General features: G+C 45.3%; 4 protein-coding genes and 2 non-coding genes across 6 annotated transcripts; 2 read left to right on the top strand and 4 right to left on the bottom strand.

Moving 5' to 3' along the window:
- Positions 1 to 1,312: 1,312 nt before the first annotated feature.
- PUMCH_001242 (uncharacterized protein) lies at positions 1,313 to 4,267 on the top strand (the record flags this gene model as incomplete). Its single annotated transcript, XM_063020302.1, has 1 exon — positions 1,313 to 4,267. One exon carries the CDS (start codon positions 1,313 to 1,315, stop codon positions 4,265 to 4,267), a length of 2,955 nt encoding a protein of 984 aa, XP_062876372.1.
- A 7,498-nt stretch (positions 4,268 to 11,765) lies between these two features.
- On the bottom strand, positions 11,766 to 11,837 carry PUMCH_001241. The gene has a single exon. It is a non-coding gene; the product is annotated as a tRNA-Asp (tRNA).
- A 616-nt stretch (positions 11,838 to 12,453) lies between these two features.
- PUMCH_001240 lies at positions 12,454 to 12,525 on the top strand. Its single transcript has one exon. It is a non-coding gene; the product is annotated as a tRNA-Glu (tRNA).
- A 259-nt stretch (positions 12,526 to 12,784) lies between these two features.
- Positions 12,785 to 14,629, bottom strand: PUMCH_001239 (uncharacterized protein; the record flags this gene model as incomplete). The annotated part of the gene is made up of 1 exon (XM_063020301.1): positions 12,785 to 14,629. One exon carries the CDS (start codon positions 14,627 to 14,629, stop codon positions 12,785 to 12,787), a length of 1,845 nt encoding a protein of 614 aa, XP_062876371.1.
- Positions 14,630 to 14,921: 292 nt separating this feature from the next.
- On the bottom strand, positions 14,922 to 16,340 carry PUMCH_001238 (uncharacterized protein; the record flags this gene model as incomplete). Its single annotated transcript, XM_063020300.1, has 1 exon — positions 14,922 to 16,340. The coding sequence occupies one exon, from the start codon at positions 16,338 to 16,340 to the stop codon at positions 14,922 to 14,924; it is 1,419 nt and encodes a 472-aa protein (XP_062876370.1).
- A 312-nt stretch (positions 16,341 to 16,652) lies between these two features.
- PUMCH_001237 (uncharacterized protein) lies at positions 16,653 to 18,455 on the bottom strand (the record flags this gene model as incomplete). Its single annotated transcript, XM_063020299.1, has 1 exon — positions 16,653 to 18,455. One exon carries the CDS (start codon positions 18,453 to 18,455, stop codon positions 16,653 to 16,655), a length of 1,803 nt encoding a protein of 600 aa, XP_062876369.1.
- Between the last annotated feature and the right edge of the window lie 462 nt (positions 18,456 to 18,917).

Raw genomic sequence — 18,917 nt, 5'->3', positions numbered from 1 at the left:
AAGGAACCAAGCGGCCCGAGGACGCGCTCTTCTTGGACGCGTTGTACATCACGCAGATGGAGTACTGTTTGTACCGCGAGGGCACATTGGGCCACGACCCGGCTTTCAACGAGTACGTGATGAAGTTCCCGGTGTTCCAGGAGTGTGCCGACCAGATGATCCATCCGGTGGTGGTCCACGCCAGCACCATTTTTGGTCAGCCGCGGGCAAGACTGGGCAACGCGCGCGACCAGCAGCTCCGGGCCACGTTCCGGCGCCTTTGCAACAACGTGCGGTTGGAGTTGCCGGGCGCGGGCTCGGCTGCGGACCAGGTGGACTTTGAGCGGATGCGCGACATGGACCAGTTCCGCCCGTTCACGTTCCGCACCAGCAGCGAGGATGCGTTGACGGACCAGCTCAGGGCCTACGTGAAACGGGCCGCGGGCCAGGTCCAGGTGCACCTTGTGGACGAGGCGTGCACGGCAACGACGCTTCTGGGTTTCATCAAGGCGCTGGAATGCGCCGTTCCGCCACGGCTGGTGTGCGACATGGATACCGTGTGTGGCATCGACATCTTGTGGCTGAGCCTGGTGTGTTCGAACTGCCGCGTGCTGGGCCACCTGTACAGCGACTGTCCGCAGATGGTGTGCCACTTGTGTTTGGGAAAGGGCCACCTCAAGGCGCGGTGTCCGAAACGGTTCACGATCAAGCGTCGCGCGCGGCGTCAGGCCAAGAGACGTGCTGAGCAGGAAGCTGCTGCGGCGGAGCGTCGTGCTGCGCAGTTCCGGGCGAACCTTTTGGAGGAAGCCAACATGGACGTTGATTCCGACGACGCCGACTACGCTGAAACCGGTGTAACCACTGAAGCCGCTGGAAGCGGTGAAAGTGAAAAGGAAAGCGCAAGCGAAAAGGAAAGTGAAACTGTTCAAAGTTTTAAAATTGACAGTGAAAAGGAACAGGAATCACAGGCCCTTGTCATTTTTCAGTTCCCGGACTCGGAACCCAAATCACCATCCATGTCACCCGTTCACAGTGTTCCCTCAGACGAGAGCTATCACTCAAGACCGAGAAGGTCCCGGCGATTGAAGCCCGTGCGCACCAGCGAGGTTGGCAGCTCGCCCAACTTGCGGCCGTCGTTTTGATCTGTCGCGCCAACCCGAAACTACGCCACATCACCAACACCTATGCCGAAAATAGCTTGGTGGTGGTGTGCAAGAATGTACAAGGGGCACGGCCCAGCGAGTGGGACCCCGTGCTCGACGGAGACGTGGCCTTGCTTCAGGAAGTCAGATGGCGGGCCAACGTGGAGGTGGACTTGCCCGACGGGTGGACGATGGTCGGCGGCGGCGAGGGCCAGTTGGCGGCGGTGGCGACGCGGTTGCCGGTGGTGGATGCGGACCCGTTGCGGGGAGCGGCGCTGGAGTGGGTGGCGGCGGCCGTGGTTGACGTGGGGCTGCCGGCGGGCCAGGTGTTGGTGGTGCTGTTGTATGCGCCGTGTAGCAGCCATGGCCATCGGCAGTTGGCGGTGCTTCGGGCGATGTTCGCGGCGATTGAAGAGTATGCGTCGTCGCACGACAACATGAAGATGGTTCTTGGCGGCGACTTTAACAATGTCCAGAATGATCACCTAGATGTTAAATGTAAGAAAGAAAGTAGGAAAGTGAAGGGACCCTCTGGCGCAATGGCCGAGTGTCGAGAAGAGGTTGCACGGGCCATCAACCAGTACCAACTAGTAGATGTCATGCGGCTGTTGTACCTGCTGCTTGTGCATGGGACCAACCGGCTGGCACATCGGAGCCGGCGCTTGGACCGGGTGTATGTGACGCCATGGTGGGCGGGCCGGATCTATCGGTACCGCGAGCGGGCAGACGTGTCGATCGTGTCCACACATGTGACGGTCGAGGTGACGATGGTGTTGGATCCGAGCAGCATGCTAGAGGTCGGCAAGCCGCGGTTCATTGCGCCGCCGTGCAACTATCAAATGCCCCGGATGCCTGCCTCTGCAGAGTGGGACACCGTCGTGGCGAACGCGCAAGCGCGAGCCAAAAGAAATAGAAGTAGAAGTAGTAGTAGTGGCCGGGTGTTTACGGAGCTTCGGGATGGGGAGATTGTGGAGACCACCACCAAAGGAATGTTACACATGGCAACGAGACACTGTCTGAAATGTTCATGGCCAGGAATCCCACAAGAGTTTGGGAAGACCATGCCATGGCCACAACGGTCTTGTCTTTCTGTCGGGCAGATGGAAATGTTGCTGGCACCATTCACCAAAAAAGAACTTTGGAATGCCCTCAAGGGTGCACCGCCGAGGAGCGCTCCCGGTGAAGATGGTCTCCTGTACCAGTACTGGAAAGCAACATGGCTGCTGCATGGCGATGCACTCACGACTGTGGCCAACGAGCTTCGCCAGGGTCGGGTGCCGCTGCTGATGACCAAGACATTGTTTGTGCTTCAACCGAAGAAAGGCAAGGGTCGGGAGAAACAGGTGAGCGGGTATCGGCCCGTGGCGTTGATCAACACCAGTCTCAAGATCATCTGTCGGGCCATCAACGAGCGGCTTCATCTGGTGGCCGATGTGGTGGTGATGGATGCCCAGCGCGGGTTTATGCGGGGCCGCCACATGAACGGAAGCATTGCCCAGTTCCGCCAGATCATGGAGTATATGGGGGAAACTGGGGTGGCGATGGTGGACTTTGCCGATGCGTTTGGCAGCGTGAGCCACCAGTACTTGGACGAGCAGCTTGCCCAGTGGTGTCCGCTTGAGCTTCGCATCAGCATCATGGCGATATTGATGACGCTGCGGGCGGCGGTGTGGCTCAACAACACCGAGGGGGAGGTGTTCCGGGTGCGGCGCGGGACGCTCCAGGGGAACCCGTTCCTGCCATTTTTGTTTGCGATGGCGTTGGATCCCTTTCTCCGGCTATTGACCGAGCGGTTGAGCGGGGTGATGGTGAAGCAGCCGGGGTATCCGTACTGGTACACACAAGTAGTGGTGAGTGCGTTTGCGGACGACTTGGTGGTGTATGTGAAGCTGCAGAAGGAAATAGACGAGCTATTGTTGTGCCTCCGGCAGTTCACCTGGGCGTCGCGGTGTGAGGTCAACGCATCAAAGTCGCGCGTATACACTCTGAAGGAGGAATTGGAGGACTGCGTGTACTTGGGGTTTTCGTGGACGCCGTTGGACTGGGCCAGCGAGCAGCGGAAGTTGCTTGGCGTGGCGCTGCGGTTTGCGCGGCGGAGCCCGACCCAGTTTGCGCAGCGGCTCAACGCGTTTGTGTTTCTGCGGGTGTACTTCCGGGACTACCACACGCCGATGACGGTGGCCGAGATTGATCTGTTCAAGGCGGCGGTGGCGCGGAAGTTCCCTGGTGTTTCTGCACGGGTGGTGTTTCTGCCCATCCGCAACGGCGGGCTCGGGTGTGTCGACATGCTGTGGCAGTTGATGGGCGGGCGGGCCATGTACGTGCACCATGTGATCACGCGGTATGCGGACGGGCAGTGGGAGTTGGAGATGACGCGGCGGCGGCTCCAGTGGATGTTGTTCCAGTGCTGTGTGGGGTCCGAGGAGCGGCGGCAGTTTGAGTTGCACAATGGGCGGGCGCGCGTGCAAGTGCCGGCGTGGTGGAGTTTTTTGAGGGGCGGTCATTTTAAAATAGACGGGACCTTGTTCCTGTGGAAAACATGTGACATGGCCAAGTATATGCTCCCGACGGAGACGGTCTACCTTGAGGCGTGGTTCAAACTCACCAACCCCACAGCGCATGATGGCGAGTGGATGCTGATGGGAGACGATGGCCGTTTAAACTATCATGGCGAGATCTGGTACGACACGCGGTTGTTCCATTCCGTGACCAAGCAGCATGTGGTGGAGTCGGTGGTGTCCAGGACCGTTCAGGGAATGGGCCAGAAACCATCCCAAAAGTTCTGGAAGGAAGTAGCCAAAAGAGCTGCGGCGGGGGCTCCGCTCGACTACGTTCACTTGTTCCATGTTGGGGGAGACGTGGGCGTGGTGGCAGCCTTTGGGAAGTGTTTGTTGTGTGGGGGTGACGACAAAACCCATGCACATGTGTTTGTGGCGTGTACCGTTGCACGGGAGGTGTGGCGGGCGTGTGAACTCTATGGGGAGCCGAGAGTGGACCGGATCATTGGCGTTGCCACGAAAGGGTTGGACCGGTACTTGTATGTGATGCGGATGTTGTTGCGATGGCGGAGCGAGAACGCGGGTGCCAGTGTGAAGCCGATGGTGCGGTACTACCTCATGAAGTATCGACACGCGGTGTGGGCATAAGAAAAGAAAAAAGAAAAAAAGGAATTTACAGTTAATAAAAGTTCCAATAAAATATAAACATCTAGAATTGGTCTTGCGGTTGAGTGGCATCGAGGGAATGAAAAAAATCTCAAAACAGACGCATACAACAATAACGAAAGACGACCGAAAAAAGACTTCAACATGAAGAACATCAATGAATAACAATAAAATAAATTGGAGACTCGCCAAAATATCATGAACATGGTGAAACAAGGTGCCAGTAACAGCCCGACAATGTGTTAACGAAGTGCCACAATGTGTTAACTATGGCGTAACTATATGCAGTACTGCTGTATCAGGTCAATCACGCTGGACGCAAAAAGAAAAAAACTATAATATTATTACTTGAAAACTGTCTAATAATAAAACTGAACAAACAACAACTAAAAAAGTTGTATATTTATGGAGGGGTGTGGCGGTGGCGGCGATACGACCATATAGAACCACGAACAGAACGAATAACGACAAGAATGAATCACCACCAGAAGTAAATCATCACTAAAACACTTCAATAAACAAAAGAGAATGATTTAAATCATAAATTGTGAAATAGGCATAAGAAACATGCGGACGACGTGCTAAGTGTTAAGCGCCAATGTGTTAACTATGGCGTGACTATATGCAGTGCCGCTGTATCAGGTCAATCACGCTGGACGCAAAACGATAAAAAATATAATTTTATTACTTGAAAACTGGCTAATGATATACTTGAACAAATTACGAGTAAAATAGTTGAACATTTATGGAGGGTTGTGGCTGTATGTGATGCATCACTATATGGCAGTAAAGAAGCACGCCCAGGACCTTCATCACTGTAAAAGTAAGTCTAAACCAACAAAAAATCATGAATATATAATATGATATTGTTGAGAAACAAAATAGGTGGAGTATCATACAAAAGTAAGCAGATTGAGACCATATGGTGATGACAATGGCCGTAGTATGGCCTAAGTATGGCGTGACTATATGCAGTGCCGCTTATTCAGTAGAAATAGGCCTACGCAAAAGCACCAAAATGTCATAATATGGGAAAGAAAATACTTTCATTGTAATTAATGAACATAAAATATATAAATCAATATAATTTGTATAATTGTATACGTCTGACAAGTGGCACAGGGTAAAACATAAAAGAGGGTTTTTTAAAAAAAAATAGGCCTAAGAGCCTAAGAGCCTAAGACCTGGGACCTGGGACCTCGCACCTGAAAGCGTCGCCTAAAATGGACAACGTGTGGATCTGGATGGTCATATCACTTGTGAATCTAATGATTGATTGATTGATCGATGGATATATGGTAATATATATAAATATATTTTGAATGGAACATGGAATGTGTTTGAAAGAATCGAAAAATATTCTTGAAGATTGTGTCTGTGAGAGTATGTCAAGTGTATGTCTAGTAATGGGTACTGATACGCACGATGGACGATAACGTATAGAACATATGAATACAACTACAAAAAACTTCATGCCAAATGGGGACTCGGCGCGGGAAATATTAAATATCATAAAATTTGGAGACCCGGCGCGGGAAAAAGATATCATATAATTTGGAGACCCGGTGCGGAAAAAATGGAGAATGGAATTGGGACACCAACCAGTGAACACCGACGGTCTCACTCACTCTCAGATGTGTTATATGCAGTGCCGCTTATTCAGTAGAATAACCCCCTAGCGAAACTACACCAAAACGATAAAATCGATGTAAAAACATTTTCATTGGAATAGTTGACCTGGAAATAGGATGTGATTGTTGTGAAATTGGAGATATAGAACGAGTAGAGATGATGGAAAACGGGGTCATGGTCAAAACACTAAATGATGTGAAACGTGAAATGAAACAATAGAATGAACATGAAAATAACATAAAATACGACAGCATAATATAATTGATAATCTAGAAAACAAAACGATAAATATATGGCCTGTAATGTAAGACTATTCTTAGATTCATGTGGCGACAACCTGAAACAACGTCCGGTATAGACCGTTTCACATTAATATATAAACCATACTTTCCTATATTCTCTTTTCTGTACTTCTTTTGGGGTGGGAGTAGAAGTGGAAGGGGAAGAAGAGGAAGATGAGGATGAGATGAGAAAACACAGATGGTGTTTGGAATAGGGGCGGCACGGAACAGCCTGGGCCTGGGTAGGGGGCTAGGGAGTGGTGGAGGTGCTGCCGGGGACGAGTTCTGGGGGGTGTGCTTGGGGTGGTGCGGTGCGGGCGCTGGGCAGTGGGAAACTGTTCGGAGGTTCGTGGACTGTGGGCCGTGGGCGTGCCTCGCCGGCGTCTCAAAGGTAACTACACACGAGGGGTTTTATGCCTAACAGCTTTCCCCATTCGTATACGTATATAGCTTGAATGCACTTTACTAAAAAAAAAATAATGGCTAGCACTAAAACACAGACTCGAGGTAATTCTTTTTTCTTTGCATGCTTCTAACAAATCAGGTTCAATTATTAGCCACAGAAGTTTTATCTTGTATTCATACCATTCTTTCCGGTTAACCTTCCCTTGGTCTTATGAGACATGTGCCAACCAGTTAAACCGACACACCCTCGTCGAAACACAATTACCAAGAGGCCTATTTATTAGGATAAAGATTATGTGAGTACCAATATCTTGCGATTTAACTGTCATTCTTTTGCTGCCTCGCGAGTTGTTGTTAGGACGCTGTTCTATTCTGTTCATACAAACAGATCATGTCCACGTTCAACAAATCTGGATAGTAAATTAAGAGAAGTTTTATGTGATTTCAAATACTGCGGTGCGATTGAGACAAAGAGAACCTTCCTTTGGCAGAGCTCATATCCGATATCCCCTAAGCTGGACTTAAAAATAATCTCAAAACTATTTGATGCGCTCACTGGCCTTCCAACATCTTATCTTTATTTGAATTGAGCTCTTTAATAAATCAAACTAATTGTAATCAAAATCAAAATGATATTCGATTCGTCAAATTATCCGGTCCATGTTTCTGATATTGTTCACCATTGAGACTATCCAATTCCACGACGAAGCAAATCTACAAGCACACTGCTAATAATTTGGACAAGGTGATGTGATCTGATGGTACATAATAGACTCGATGCTTCGCCCTCTACATTGCAATAAACCAGAAGCTGTTGTTCTTTAAGCTCTTTCGAACCCCCAGAGGCCGGCTAACCTACTCATAATCAATTAAACTCACGAATAAGTTCGATAATGATTGGCAATGTAGTTCTGAGATAATAATTTCATTCATTTAAGAGGGTATGTGCTGCCTTTGAGCTACGTTTCGGAGACAATACTTGATGAGGCAAGAACATAAGGTCTTAACATCAATTTGAGACAAAATATCACAATAAACCAATTGATGGAGTTTTCAGAGTACTTCGTAATTGATTTCATAGAAATTGTAGCAGTTTTTGAACACATGTCCAAAATGAGTTTGTGGCTTATCCTGATGTTGTACTAATCTCTACAATTTCGAGAAGCTTGGAAACCACAAATATCGTTAAGACTCCAAATCCAACTAATTTTAGTGTGGAAATTACTTCACATTCTGTTGAGTCACCACAATTTTCCGTTTGATTTTTCAACTAGCTATTGCATGTGTATCGACAATTCCAACACTCAATCCGACCCGTTAATCAGAAGCTTGCACCAAAATATCCTCTGAAAACCTCGAATAAAGTTCATATAACATTTAGATTATTATTCATAAGGATTTCGCATGCTAGTTCCACTTTTATGGTCATTTCCTCTCAACCCTTTGTGGAACACGCTTCGGACCGCATAAACATAGGCGCGCGCGAATCATAACAACACCCACCACTTTTTTTTTCAGGTCATTCACAAAATCTGAGAAGAAAGGGGGTCTGAGGGTTGCAAACATGGAGAAAGTGCGGGACATATTGAATCTGGGCAAATTCTATGGCTATTTGTGGGTTTGGTGTGGGTTGGAGGCTGTACGGAATCAAATGGGTTAATGGGATCGTACGGGCAATGAAAGGTGTTTGAGTGGCTTCTGGAACAATTAAATGGGTAATTGGGATAAATGGGGCAAGGATACTGTCTTTAATACAGTTCATTGAGCTGCTTGATCGGATTTGAATGGCTTTTGGGATGAAAGGCTTCTGGGGGATAAAACAAAGGGCAATTGAAGCGTGGATCAAAATCCTAGGGTTCTGGGTTGGAATGTATTGTGGAGTTTTTTTCTTCTGATACGATTGGCGCTGAATAAGTGTTTGGAGGATATGTGAGGGTGCATGTTTTTGCTGCATCAAAAAGCCTCGAGAAAGTGAAGAGATGTCTGTCTTAATACGAAATGACATCTCAAACACGGTAATTGTTTCTAATTTCAGACATGAGAAATCTGGTCCGTTCAAGGTCACCAAATTCTTGTGTGATTGATCGTTGGAGTCAAATGGATACCAAGTCGACGAGACTTGTCAGATGAATCTGGCCTATTGAAGTTTAAAGCGAAATCTTCGATGAGACTGGATGATATTTTGTTTCAGGTTTAGCGAATATTCGCTCTTGAGATGGCATCTTCGATTGAATTGTTGTTTTCAAATGCGTTTGGTTTGAGACCAACAATGTGAGCAAATTTTGATTCGAGAGTCACGAATATCTTTTAATTGTGAATCATTTACACAATGGTTGAACAAAGAATAAATTTGGTCGATGTTGTAAGGTCCGAAAACCATCATTTTTGACTATCCGGATACAGAACTTACTTTGCATCGCCTCATTGCAGCAGAAGGTTCATTTTGTCAAATTGTTGGTTTGCAACAAACTCTTCCATCAATTACCTTGGATACGGCTCTATTCGTTTGTATTTTTGGTCAAAGTCGTTGGCAGGGTAGACTCTTTGGATTGGAGTCAAGTCACAGTCAAAGCTCACAACTAAAAAAAGCTCTGATTACACACTGACTCATTTGAGGTGACTCATTTAGTGTTGGTCGACTTTTGCTGATTCTTCTCTTTGGTTTTGTCGCTGTGTTCGATCAGACTCGGCTCCCACAGATTCACTTTTCTAACACCTGTCTCAAAAAGCTGGCTGGAACTTAAATCAGCCTAAAATGCTCAAAAAGTAGTGATCTCGTCATAAACAAGATTTATGATTGTTTGAATGGTGCATTACGATGAGTTGGAGGGTAGACAATCGCTTTTCTTTACGTTGGTCTAGATTCCTTGCTTCAGACCGGATTCAGAAATCCAGCAAAGCCTTTGAGGCAAAATACCCCTTGTATTGGGTAAAAGCACTTCTTAAATGAGCTCGGCGATCAAACCTCGATTGCAGGTGGATCCGTCGGCACGGTTCTTGATACACTCTCTTTTTAGGCAATTTGATACGTTAGCCAGCCGGCCAATCGTTCATCTGGCCATTCCATCATCTCGTCTTATTTTGATTATCATCATGAATGGAAGATGGAGAGACTTTTGGCTGATCCAGAGGTCACTGTCAAGCCTGTCGTCAACCAGATCGAGTTGCACCCGTTGTTGCCTCAAAACGAGTTCATTGCTTGGCTCAGGAAGAACGACATCCAGGTCGAGGCTTACTGTCCATTGGGTTCGTCTCAGGCCAACTTGATTGACAACGAGACCATCGCAACCTCATTTGTTGACTACCTAATTCATTCGCATTCTCTTTGATTGGCAACCTAGCCAAATGAACCTGATTGTATTCACTTCATACAGAGTATTGTTCGAGGGCGATTTCTGTTTGTTGTGTGAAGTTCTGCACAAATTTCAAGACCATTTGTCTGAGACTCTATTCGAAGGATCTAACGTTCAAATCATTTACAATTTGGCCCTTACGTCATTACTGGGCTGTCACATATTATGATCATCAGTGCTCGCAGAAGATTCAAATCAGACATGGTGAGCACTTCACTCTCAGAACCTGTTGAATTTCCATCGTTGAAGCCCATGTTCAAATTTTACTTCGTTAAATGTCAAAAATAATACAGAAGGTAAGAGTGCAATGCGAGATATGCGATTACCATTGAAGAGATCCCGGTAGTCGCTCACTTATACTGCCGAGAAGTAAGCTCTTTCTATGCGCTCAATCTCGAAGCGTTTAAGAAGAGTGCGAGTTGTACATTGCAACGGATGTTCCCAACAAGGGACCTCTGACTATCTTCAGCAAATCACTTGCTCATTCACTTAGTAGGTTTTCGCTACCATGAGATTCTATGCTTTCACCAAGTTGATGCCTATCGGGACCACTCTCCGTCCCTATTCTCATGCCTGTATCTCTGTTGCGCTGTCTTCACACTTGAAAGATGGTGGGATAGAGAGCACTGGTTCCTTCAAAAAGTAGAGTGTTTGTCATCGTAAACATATCAAAATCTAGTGTTTTTATTGCTCGAAATCGCCTCCACCTTTGCCAAAAACAAGGCTCTTAAAGGCTCTGTTAACAAAAACAGGAGATTATATCAAAAAAAGATTGCAGCACCACAATTTCACACATGGTCTCCCACTGCATTACTCAGTGTGGCTCTAAATGGCTTGACTAACGTTGATCGGACGGGAAACAGTATTTTCCACTTGATATGGCCGCAACCGAGATATTATCTTGAGACTTGTCCCGGACCTACCATTACATTAAGTCAAACAAGATTTGTAGCGGCAAGATCTGAACCATGTCAAAGGCGGCATCATGAATACCCTGATTGTCTTTGGTCAATTGCAACGAATATCTGATTGATGCTGTTAATTTCTGCGGATTAGTGAGCGTTGCTGGAAAGTGTCATGAAGCAGCCTTCGCATGCCTTCAACCAGGCGGCAATGATGCTTTGTATCGATTATAAGCGACTATCATCAATAGAGACTTTCTATGACAAGGAGGAAATGTACGTAAGGTAAAATTTACAGATCCTCCGCTTGAATCGGCGAGTTAACTGGACAGAAATTGAGATTTGCAGACGCGACAGGTATGGAATTCGATGGAATACGCCTTGAGTTCCAACATTCAGTATAAGTGTTTGATGACTCAAAGCGAGATGTATAAGTAATTTAAATAGTATGAGGATGACACAGTGGGAACTACATATGATTTGTGTTGAAATTAATGCGCATTCAATATCAAATCTTAGTACCGCCGACCCAATAGTTATAGCACGCAAAAATGAGTGAAACGAATCAATTGTAAATTGTCCACTCTTCAGGGAAACAAAGTTTCGCACCACCCTTCATTGATTCCGGTTTGGAATATTCTTGGGTAGCTTGGATCTCAGTAACAGGTTGAGCAGAAAAACTCATAAGTAATATATGTCTTATCCACTAAAGATAATATTGTTACGGAGTTTCTATACGACAGGATGGAAGAGAGGGAAGGACCGAATCTCGATATCCGCGTCTCATCGTAAAAAAATCCTTTGAAAAAATGATTCTACAGCTCGATACAAAAAAAAAAAGACAAGGTATGGTCTGGTCCAAGACCAAATGGTGCTGCTGAAGGATCTAGAAAACCAAAAAAAGATACTCCGAGACGGGGAATTGAACCCCGGTCCTCCGCGCGACAAGCGGAGATTCTAGCCACTAAACTATCTCGGATTTTATATCCTTACAAAATCACTAGTTGATAGGAGCAAAACATTGAATTTATGCTCTGTGAGATTAGATTTCGACATCTCGAATGTACTTAAAAAATAGAATTTTGAGATAGTGAGTGCTGTTGGGTGTACGATTGGTCAGTGGCAATGTATTGACTATGTAAGATCTCGCTCAGGTTTACAATGTCAGGTGAGCTGGAAATTAAAATCACCTAAACTAATGACCGATTAGGGGATCGATTTGTAGATTTCTAGTCATGTGTCATTCATCAAGCACTGTATTACACCATGGTGATCATCATCAAGTATGTCAGTTACAAATACAGTGAAATCCCATAGAGATATTCAAAGAAGTTTGCTCGCACGATTTAGTGATTCAATGAAATATGTTTCGATTGCACAAAATTTATCCGTTAGTAGTTCGAGACGACAACTCTCGGAAGTTTCCTGGTTTGAGCATCGAACAAAGGCAAACCTTCAAGTATCTAGTTCCCCGCGGGACCATTTTTGATTTTGAAACCCTGAATGGCTTCGCGCTACAAGGCCTCGATATTTTGCCAGCAACTCGCTAAGAATATTGAATTACTTATTGTACCCGTTTTTAGACATCATCGTTATCCGATATGGTGTAATGGCTAGCACAGTTCGCTCTCACCGAGCAGATCGGGGTTCGATTCCCCGTATCGGAGTTACTTTTTTATATCCATAGAGAACTGTTCACGACTTTTTAATATTTTTTTCGAACATAGATGGAGAAATAGCTTTCTGTTCCCGGTGAAGTTTTAAAATTGTAAAATAACATAAGGTATGACTTCTGAGATATTCACGATGTATTGTCATTTTCAATTCGTGACTTCCTATGTAATATCCATACTATCCGTTTAGAGGGAGCACATGTAATTGATTGCTCGGAAAATGCTTGGTTTTACACAAAAATCGCATCAGACTCTAAGAGGAAGTAAATTTAACACTCCAAGTCTTGACCATTCCGTCCAAACCAACACTACAAAAGCTGCCCTCGTCCTCATTGTAGTCTATCCATGAGAGTCCTGAGACAGCAACTTGATGTGCCAACTGTTGCTTTAACACTTTAACAGGACGTGCCACGGAGTAAATAAACAAGCCACAATCGAGCCCACCACTCACCAAATACTTAGAATCCAGTGTCCAGGCAGCATCATTAACTCTGCTACTGTGGAATGCCCATCTAGTTGTAACAGTATTGGCGTCAACGGTACTGTACAATGTATATTTGCCAGTGCTTTCAGCCACTGCTGCGTAGGTTCCATCTGGCGAAACCCTTACCAAAGTTGGCGCTGAACGCAACTCGGGATATGAGCGGATGTGCTCTATGGATTGGGCAATTTGGTATTCTTCAATGCGCTTATTAGTCTCATTTGTGATCAAGAGAGTGGTAGAACCGGCTATAGCATCAGCATCAGATGCCACATACTCGAAATCTAAAGAAGAGATCTTCTCGAAGCTGTCGTTGAATACTTCTAATTTATTCTCGAAAATAACCGTGAGATTGTTGCCCACAATCTTGATTGCTTTCGGCTGGCCAGATAAGTCAATTGTTGTTGATAGAGAATCATTTTTTGACACTTTAAGTTTGTCATCCCACCCACTAGTCACAATACTGCTACCGTACTCCACAATTCCAGTGATATAATTTGAGTGAACGACAGCATCAAGAATATTGCACTCGGCGTTCAACGAGCCACGCGATACGTCCCAAGAACGAATGGAACCATCAGAACCACCAGTCAAAAGTTTAGATCCACCAATGAGGGAGATTTCTGTCAAAGCCCTTTGATGTCCATACCAGGAATGAGAAAAGGAACCTGCATGGGTAAAGAAGTTCAAATTGCCATTTAAGGACAAGGAGAGAACGTAGTCTTTGGTCACGACAACACCAACTTGTTGGTTTTCAACTGATTTGGAGACCGGCAAAATAAAAGTCTCAAGCTCTTTCAATCCATCTGCTTCCCATTTTTTGATTGTGTTGTCTGCGGAACTTGTAACAAAAGTGGCCAGGTCTGGCAACCACGAAACGTCGAATATACCACCCTCGTGTGCATTTTCATGTTTCTCAATGTATTCTCCACTTGTGCCATCGTAAAGAGTAATAATACGGTCAGAGCCCACGCTGGCTAACCACTTTCCGTCAGGAGAAAACTTAACAGAGCGAATCGAGTTGGTATGATACCCCCGCAAACTCTTTGTAAATTTGAATGGAGGTCCATTAAAAAAAATCATAGCCTTGTCATCTCCGACAGTAGCAGCACGGTATGGTCTTTGAGGCTTAATGGCAACCGCATTGATAGTTTCAGAGTGGCCTTGAATTTCACCGATAGAATTACCAGAATCCCATGTGAAACAATGTGCGAATTTGACTTTGCCTCTTCCAGCTGCAATGACTCTAGAGTTTTCTGCATCCCAGGCAATTGACTTTATAGGCCCGCTCAATACCTGAAATTCACTCTTAACATTTGGCTGTTCGAAGGTAACCTCCTTTCCATAGACGGAAGTATCCCAAATTTTGACGTTTCCAGACTCATCGCCAGAAGCCACATAGTTTCCAGATGGGCAAAAGGCTGCAGCTGTCACAGCGACGTTATGCTTTGTAAATTGAATAGGGGGGAATTTAGGGTCTTTGTCCAAGCTTGTCACGACCACAGACTTGCCTGCAGCATATGCAATTCTATTGTTGATATCATCATATGAAATGAATGTCAGGGCTCCTCGAGTTGTTGATGGGGCAGCGGGGTACAAATGGGTTTGTCTAATCATGTTTATAGTTGAATTGGGAGTGCAGAATGGATCTATTGGAAGGTACACTTATGTGGATTGAAGAAATCCGAATAAAAAAATAAAAGGCTCTGAATAATATACCTCGGTTTCAAAACTACTTTTGCCATCGAGAATAAATTTGATTCTTTTCTCGATCCTCTACATCATTGAGCTTTATATAAATCTGATTGAATAGGGTTCACAATGACAAGAGCCAGGTAAATTAAATCGTGTAATCGTACAGTAGCAAGGCCAACTTGGGACCAGCAAATTTTCTAGTTTAAGAGTTTTCTTAACGGAATCGTTGTGTAAGTATTCTCTCCGCACCCGCTTCCTCGTACTCGGCCTTGCTGACCCACATCTGATGGAATGTACCTAATGAAGCTAGAACACTGCCTCCCATCCACGCCTGCGTTGTTCTTTCGAGGGAGGTTCCGCTTGCGTGAATTTTGATTTTTAGAGCTGGGTTCGCACTCAGCAATTCGGCGTTCAAGCGATCATTCAATTGAGGAATCATGGATGAACCTCCTGTGACGATAATAGTACTTGCAATGGCTGTACGCAAGTCTATGTCAATGTTGGATATAGCATGATTGACGAGTTGCGACAATCCTCTGATCTTGTTTGGATCGGCACTGTCTGGTGCTGGAGTGGGGGTTGCTGGTCCTGTTTCGCCTTTGCGAGCTCTTTTGATTGGTCTATAGTCATCATATGGACTGCTCAATGAGAGCTCTCCGCTATTAGGCAAGTACTTATCAGCTAAACTTTGATCTTTGAACGGATAACTAGCAGGATCAAATAACAGATCTGCCCAGGCAAATCTTTCTAGGCAAGTATTAAATACTTGCCCCAGAGGAGCCTCCATAGTTCTCTCGTTCTCTTCTTTCTTCAACTCTTCCTTGTAAGCTGCTGCTTGCTGTGCATTTGAAGAATTAAGTCTTTTCTCGGGCGTTTCCAACAAAAGCTCCTTAGCCTCAGTGAATATTCTGCGTTGTTGCGTTTGATCATAGGACTCGGTTATACTTTCAGGTAAATCACGAGCTACATATTGAGCTGCCAGGGGGTACTCAACTGCCGTTTTGGTTTTAATCTTATAAGTTGGAGAAAGGTCTAACTTCGAGAACGAAGATACCAAGGTATCCTTGATCTGGTCGTTCAAAAACAGGCCAGCATAGTGTGTCTTCATCAGGTTTCGAAGCAAGCAGATACCATCTACCACGGGTGTTACACTCACCGAGTCATGACCAATGTCTACGACCAAACACGTCAGACGTCCCTGTTGAAAAGAAACACAGGACGGCGTCTTCGCCAAATATAGAGCTGGGAAATTGAATTCTTCATAGAAAGTCTCAATTAATTTTTGTCTGTACTCCGTAGTTCCCCAGACAGGCTCTGTGATCAAGATAGGTTGTTCTTCATAGTCCACTTTCAACACATCATCAAAATAATGGCGATATTGAGCCACCGCGCCCTCCCAGTCTTCAATAAGACTATCTTTGAGTATAGGCAATACTTGACGCTTAGTTTTGGCATAATCTAGTGACGCATCAAAGTGTATTGAGTTGTCTTCATCTTTGGCGTATAACGAGGGAACGATTGTTTTGGGGAAATCATCACCAGAGTAGCCTATGCGGGTAGTATATGTTCCCGGATCCAACACAAGAGCGTTGATTTCGTCACCGGCATACACAGGCCCTGCGTTGGTAGACATGTTTTTGTTGGAAGGTTTTGGAGTAGTAACGAATGGCTTGAAGTGAGAGGATCTGATCACGTGATTGAATATGTGCCAGAGGAGGGAATTTAAACTAAAAAGATAATAAGATACGCTTTGAATAATAATTTATTGAATATCTGATCTATTCTCGTAGTATTTATGTAGTTCATGCACGTCATTCTCATCTTCAAGCTGCAAAGGAGACCGAATAGGTCGGTCTTGACGAATTGCTCGTATGTCCGACTAGAGGTTGGCTCATATGTATCCAAATCATGCGTGCGCGTCGACATCTCAATCTTTGAAACAGATTTACAAGATCTTGGCGTCAGCCTCCACGACTTCAACCAAGAACTCAGCCTCCAATCTCTTTCTTCCCTCCTGGACCCAGTCATCGGCCAAGCGTCTAGTCCAACCCTTCAAATTGGCGACTTCCTCAACAGCGACATCCAACTCTCCGCGAGCCAAGCTCAGCTCCACTCTACCGATAACAGACTCGATATCTTTTCCGTTAGGCTTGACACCCTTCACTGGCATCAACAACTTTGAGAAAAAGTAGGAAGCGACATGCCCTAACAAACCGGCATTAGGTGGCAATAAGGAGGCGGATCTCAACTCAGGAGCAAGTTGCTCCCAAGCCGATAATAATTGTGGAGTCGTCAAGATGGATTGGTTACTTTCGTTGGTGAGCAATTCCTTGAGCTGCGAGGTGGCCAATTGCAAGAGTTGATCGTTGGTGTCTTGAGCTGCGACCTCTAATTTGTCTAAGTATGAGTTGAAGCTTTGGGGTGGAGTATCTGCGCTAACGTGGTACAACAAAGACTTGAGGTTAGCCAAAGATTGTTGAACCAAAGTTTTGGAAGCACTAGCTTTGACTTGAGATTCCATAGTGAGCGCAAGAGCTTCGAGCTCTTCGACTCTAGAGTTGAGAGCCTCCAAGTTCTTCAATCTGCCATCTCTCTCCTGATCAATTCTTTCCTTGATCATTGCTTCAAATCTTTTTGTTTGTTCAACTCTCACCATGGAAGTTGAATTGACAGCTGCTTGAGTGATAGCATTTCTGGTAGCTTCCACTTCTTTTTGCAATCTGTCCTTGAACACCTTTTCTAATTGGGTCTTCTCCACCTTGTACTGATCCAACATATTTTGGGTCAAATCCAATTCTTTTTGAGTATAATTGGCAAGTAACTTGGTCTCGGAAGACTTCAATTTGGTCTCCAATTCTTTGTTGAAGGAACGGTTCAAAGCGTCCAATTTGGCAGACAACAAGGACACATTATCGTTGATTCTCTTGACAATAGAGTGCTTTTCGTTCCCGAGATTACTTGCATCAATCATTTTGATCAATTCGTTGAAGGAGTCAATGGTCTTCTTCACAGAGTCGTCAACGAAACCAGCGACTTCTTTATCAACAGAGACCAAAGGCAATTTCTCAATTTTTTCATGCACAGCCTCAAATTCCACCGGCTTTTGCAATTGTTCAGCAGGAAGTGCATGTGTGATGGCGCTCTTTGTCTGGCTGACCTTTTGCTTAGTCTTCTCAATCAAATCCTCACCTTTCTTTTCAAGCTCATTGGTCAACTTTTCAATTTTATCCTTGGTGGTACCAACACTTGAAGTCATGGCACTCCAATTCTTTTGAAGATCATCTACAGAGCCGTTTTCAATCAAGTTGATTAACTCCTCGTAGTAGGGCAACTGCTTATCGATTACGAAATCCATGACAGTTTCGCTTTTTGTAGCGGCATACATGGTACCACCGTACAAGACGGCAGAGGCCAAGATAGTCTTGAACAAAAATCCGAACAAAGAAAATGGCTTCTTGGCCTTAGCCTCATGTTCGTTGTTCTCGACAACCTTTTCCACCACAGGAATGGTTGGCTTGGATGCCTTAGCCCCTGGAACAGGAGGAACGGTCTTGCCGAGTACAGTTGGGGATTGAGCACTTGTCGTAGCAGACGTGGTTTTTGGAATACTAGCCTTGACTTGTTGAGATGTCACAGGGGAACCTGGCGACGTTTTGAGTTCGTTGCAGTTTCTGTAAGAAGCATGAAGTGCACGTGTAGTACGAACAAACGATACACGGGCCTGTTGCCGGCTTGCTGCTTGAAGCATGGTCGTAGGTTTTGTTGTAGCTTGTGTATGGAGGGATGGAAATTGTCGAATCAGACTGCGGAGGGTACAGGGTGCAGGGACACACAGAGAACGAAACTCCGGTCTATGAAAGCGACTACGGATAATGTCCAGCGTGAATAGTATAGAAGTATTAGTACAATTTTGTCAAATTCATTTATGGTGAAAATGAGTTCTTTGCAATTTACTCAATTTTTTACACTTGGCTTGTGTCTATTGTCATCAAAAAACAGATAGGCTTTCGCTATCAACAACGTGCATTGTATCCAGAATAAAATATTGAAGCAGGTCTAATTTATACATTCGATTTGTGAATCTGTGATGTGTGAGAAATATGAAAGCCCTTTAAATTAGCGTGTGCTGACGCAAGTTTGAGTAACCCTGTGCTGGGAATCAATGTCTTTTCACTGATTTTACACTAGGTAGATTCGATCTAATCAAAGC

Source organism: Australozyma saopauloensis, chromosome 1 (genome assembly GCF_035610405.1).
Source record: "Australozyma saopauloensis chromosome 1, complete sequence".
NCBI classification, from domain to species: domain Eukaryota; kingdom Fungi; phylum Ascomycota; class Pichiomycetes; order Serinales; family Metschnikowiaceae; genus Australozyma; species Australozyma saopauloensis.
This window is presented reverse-complemented; position numbering and strand designations above follow the sequence as displayed.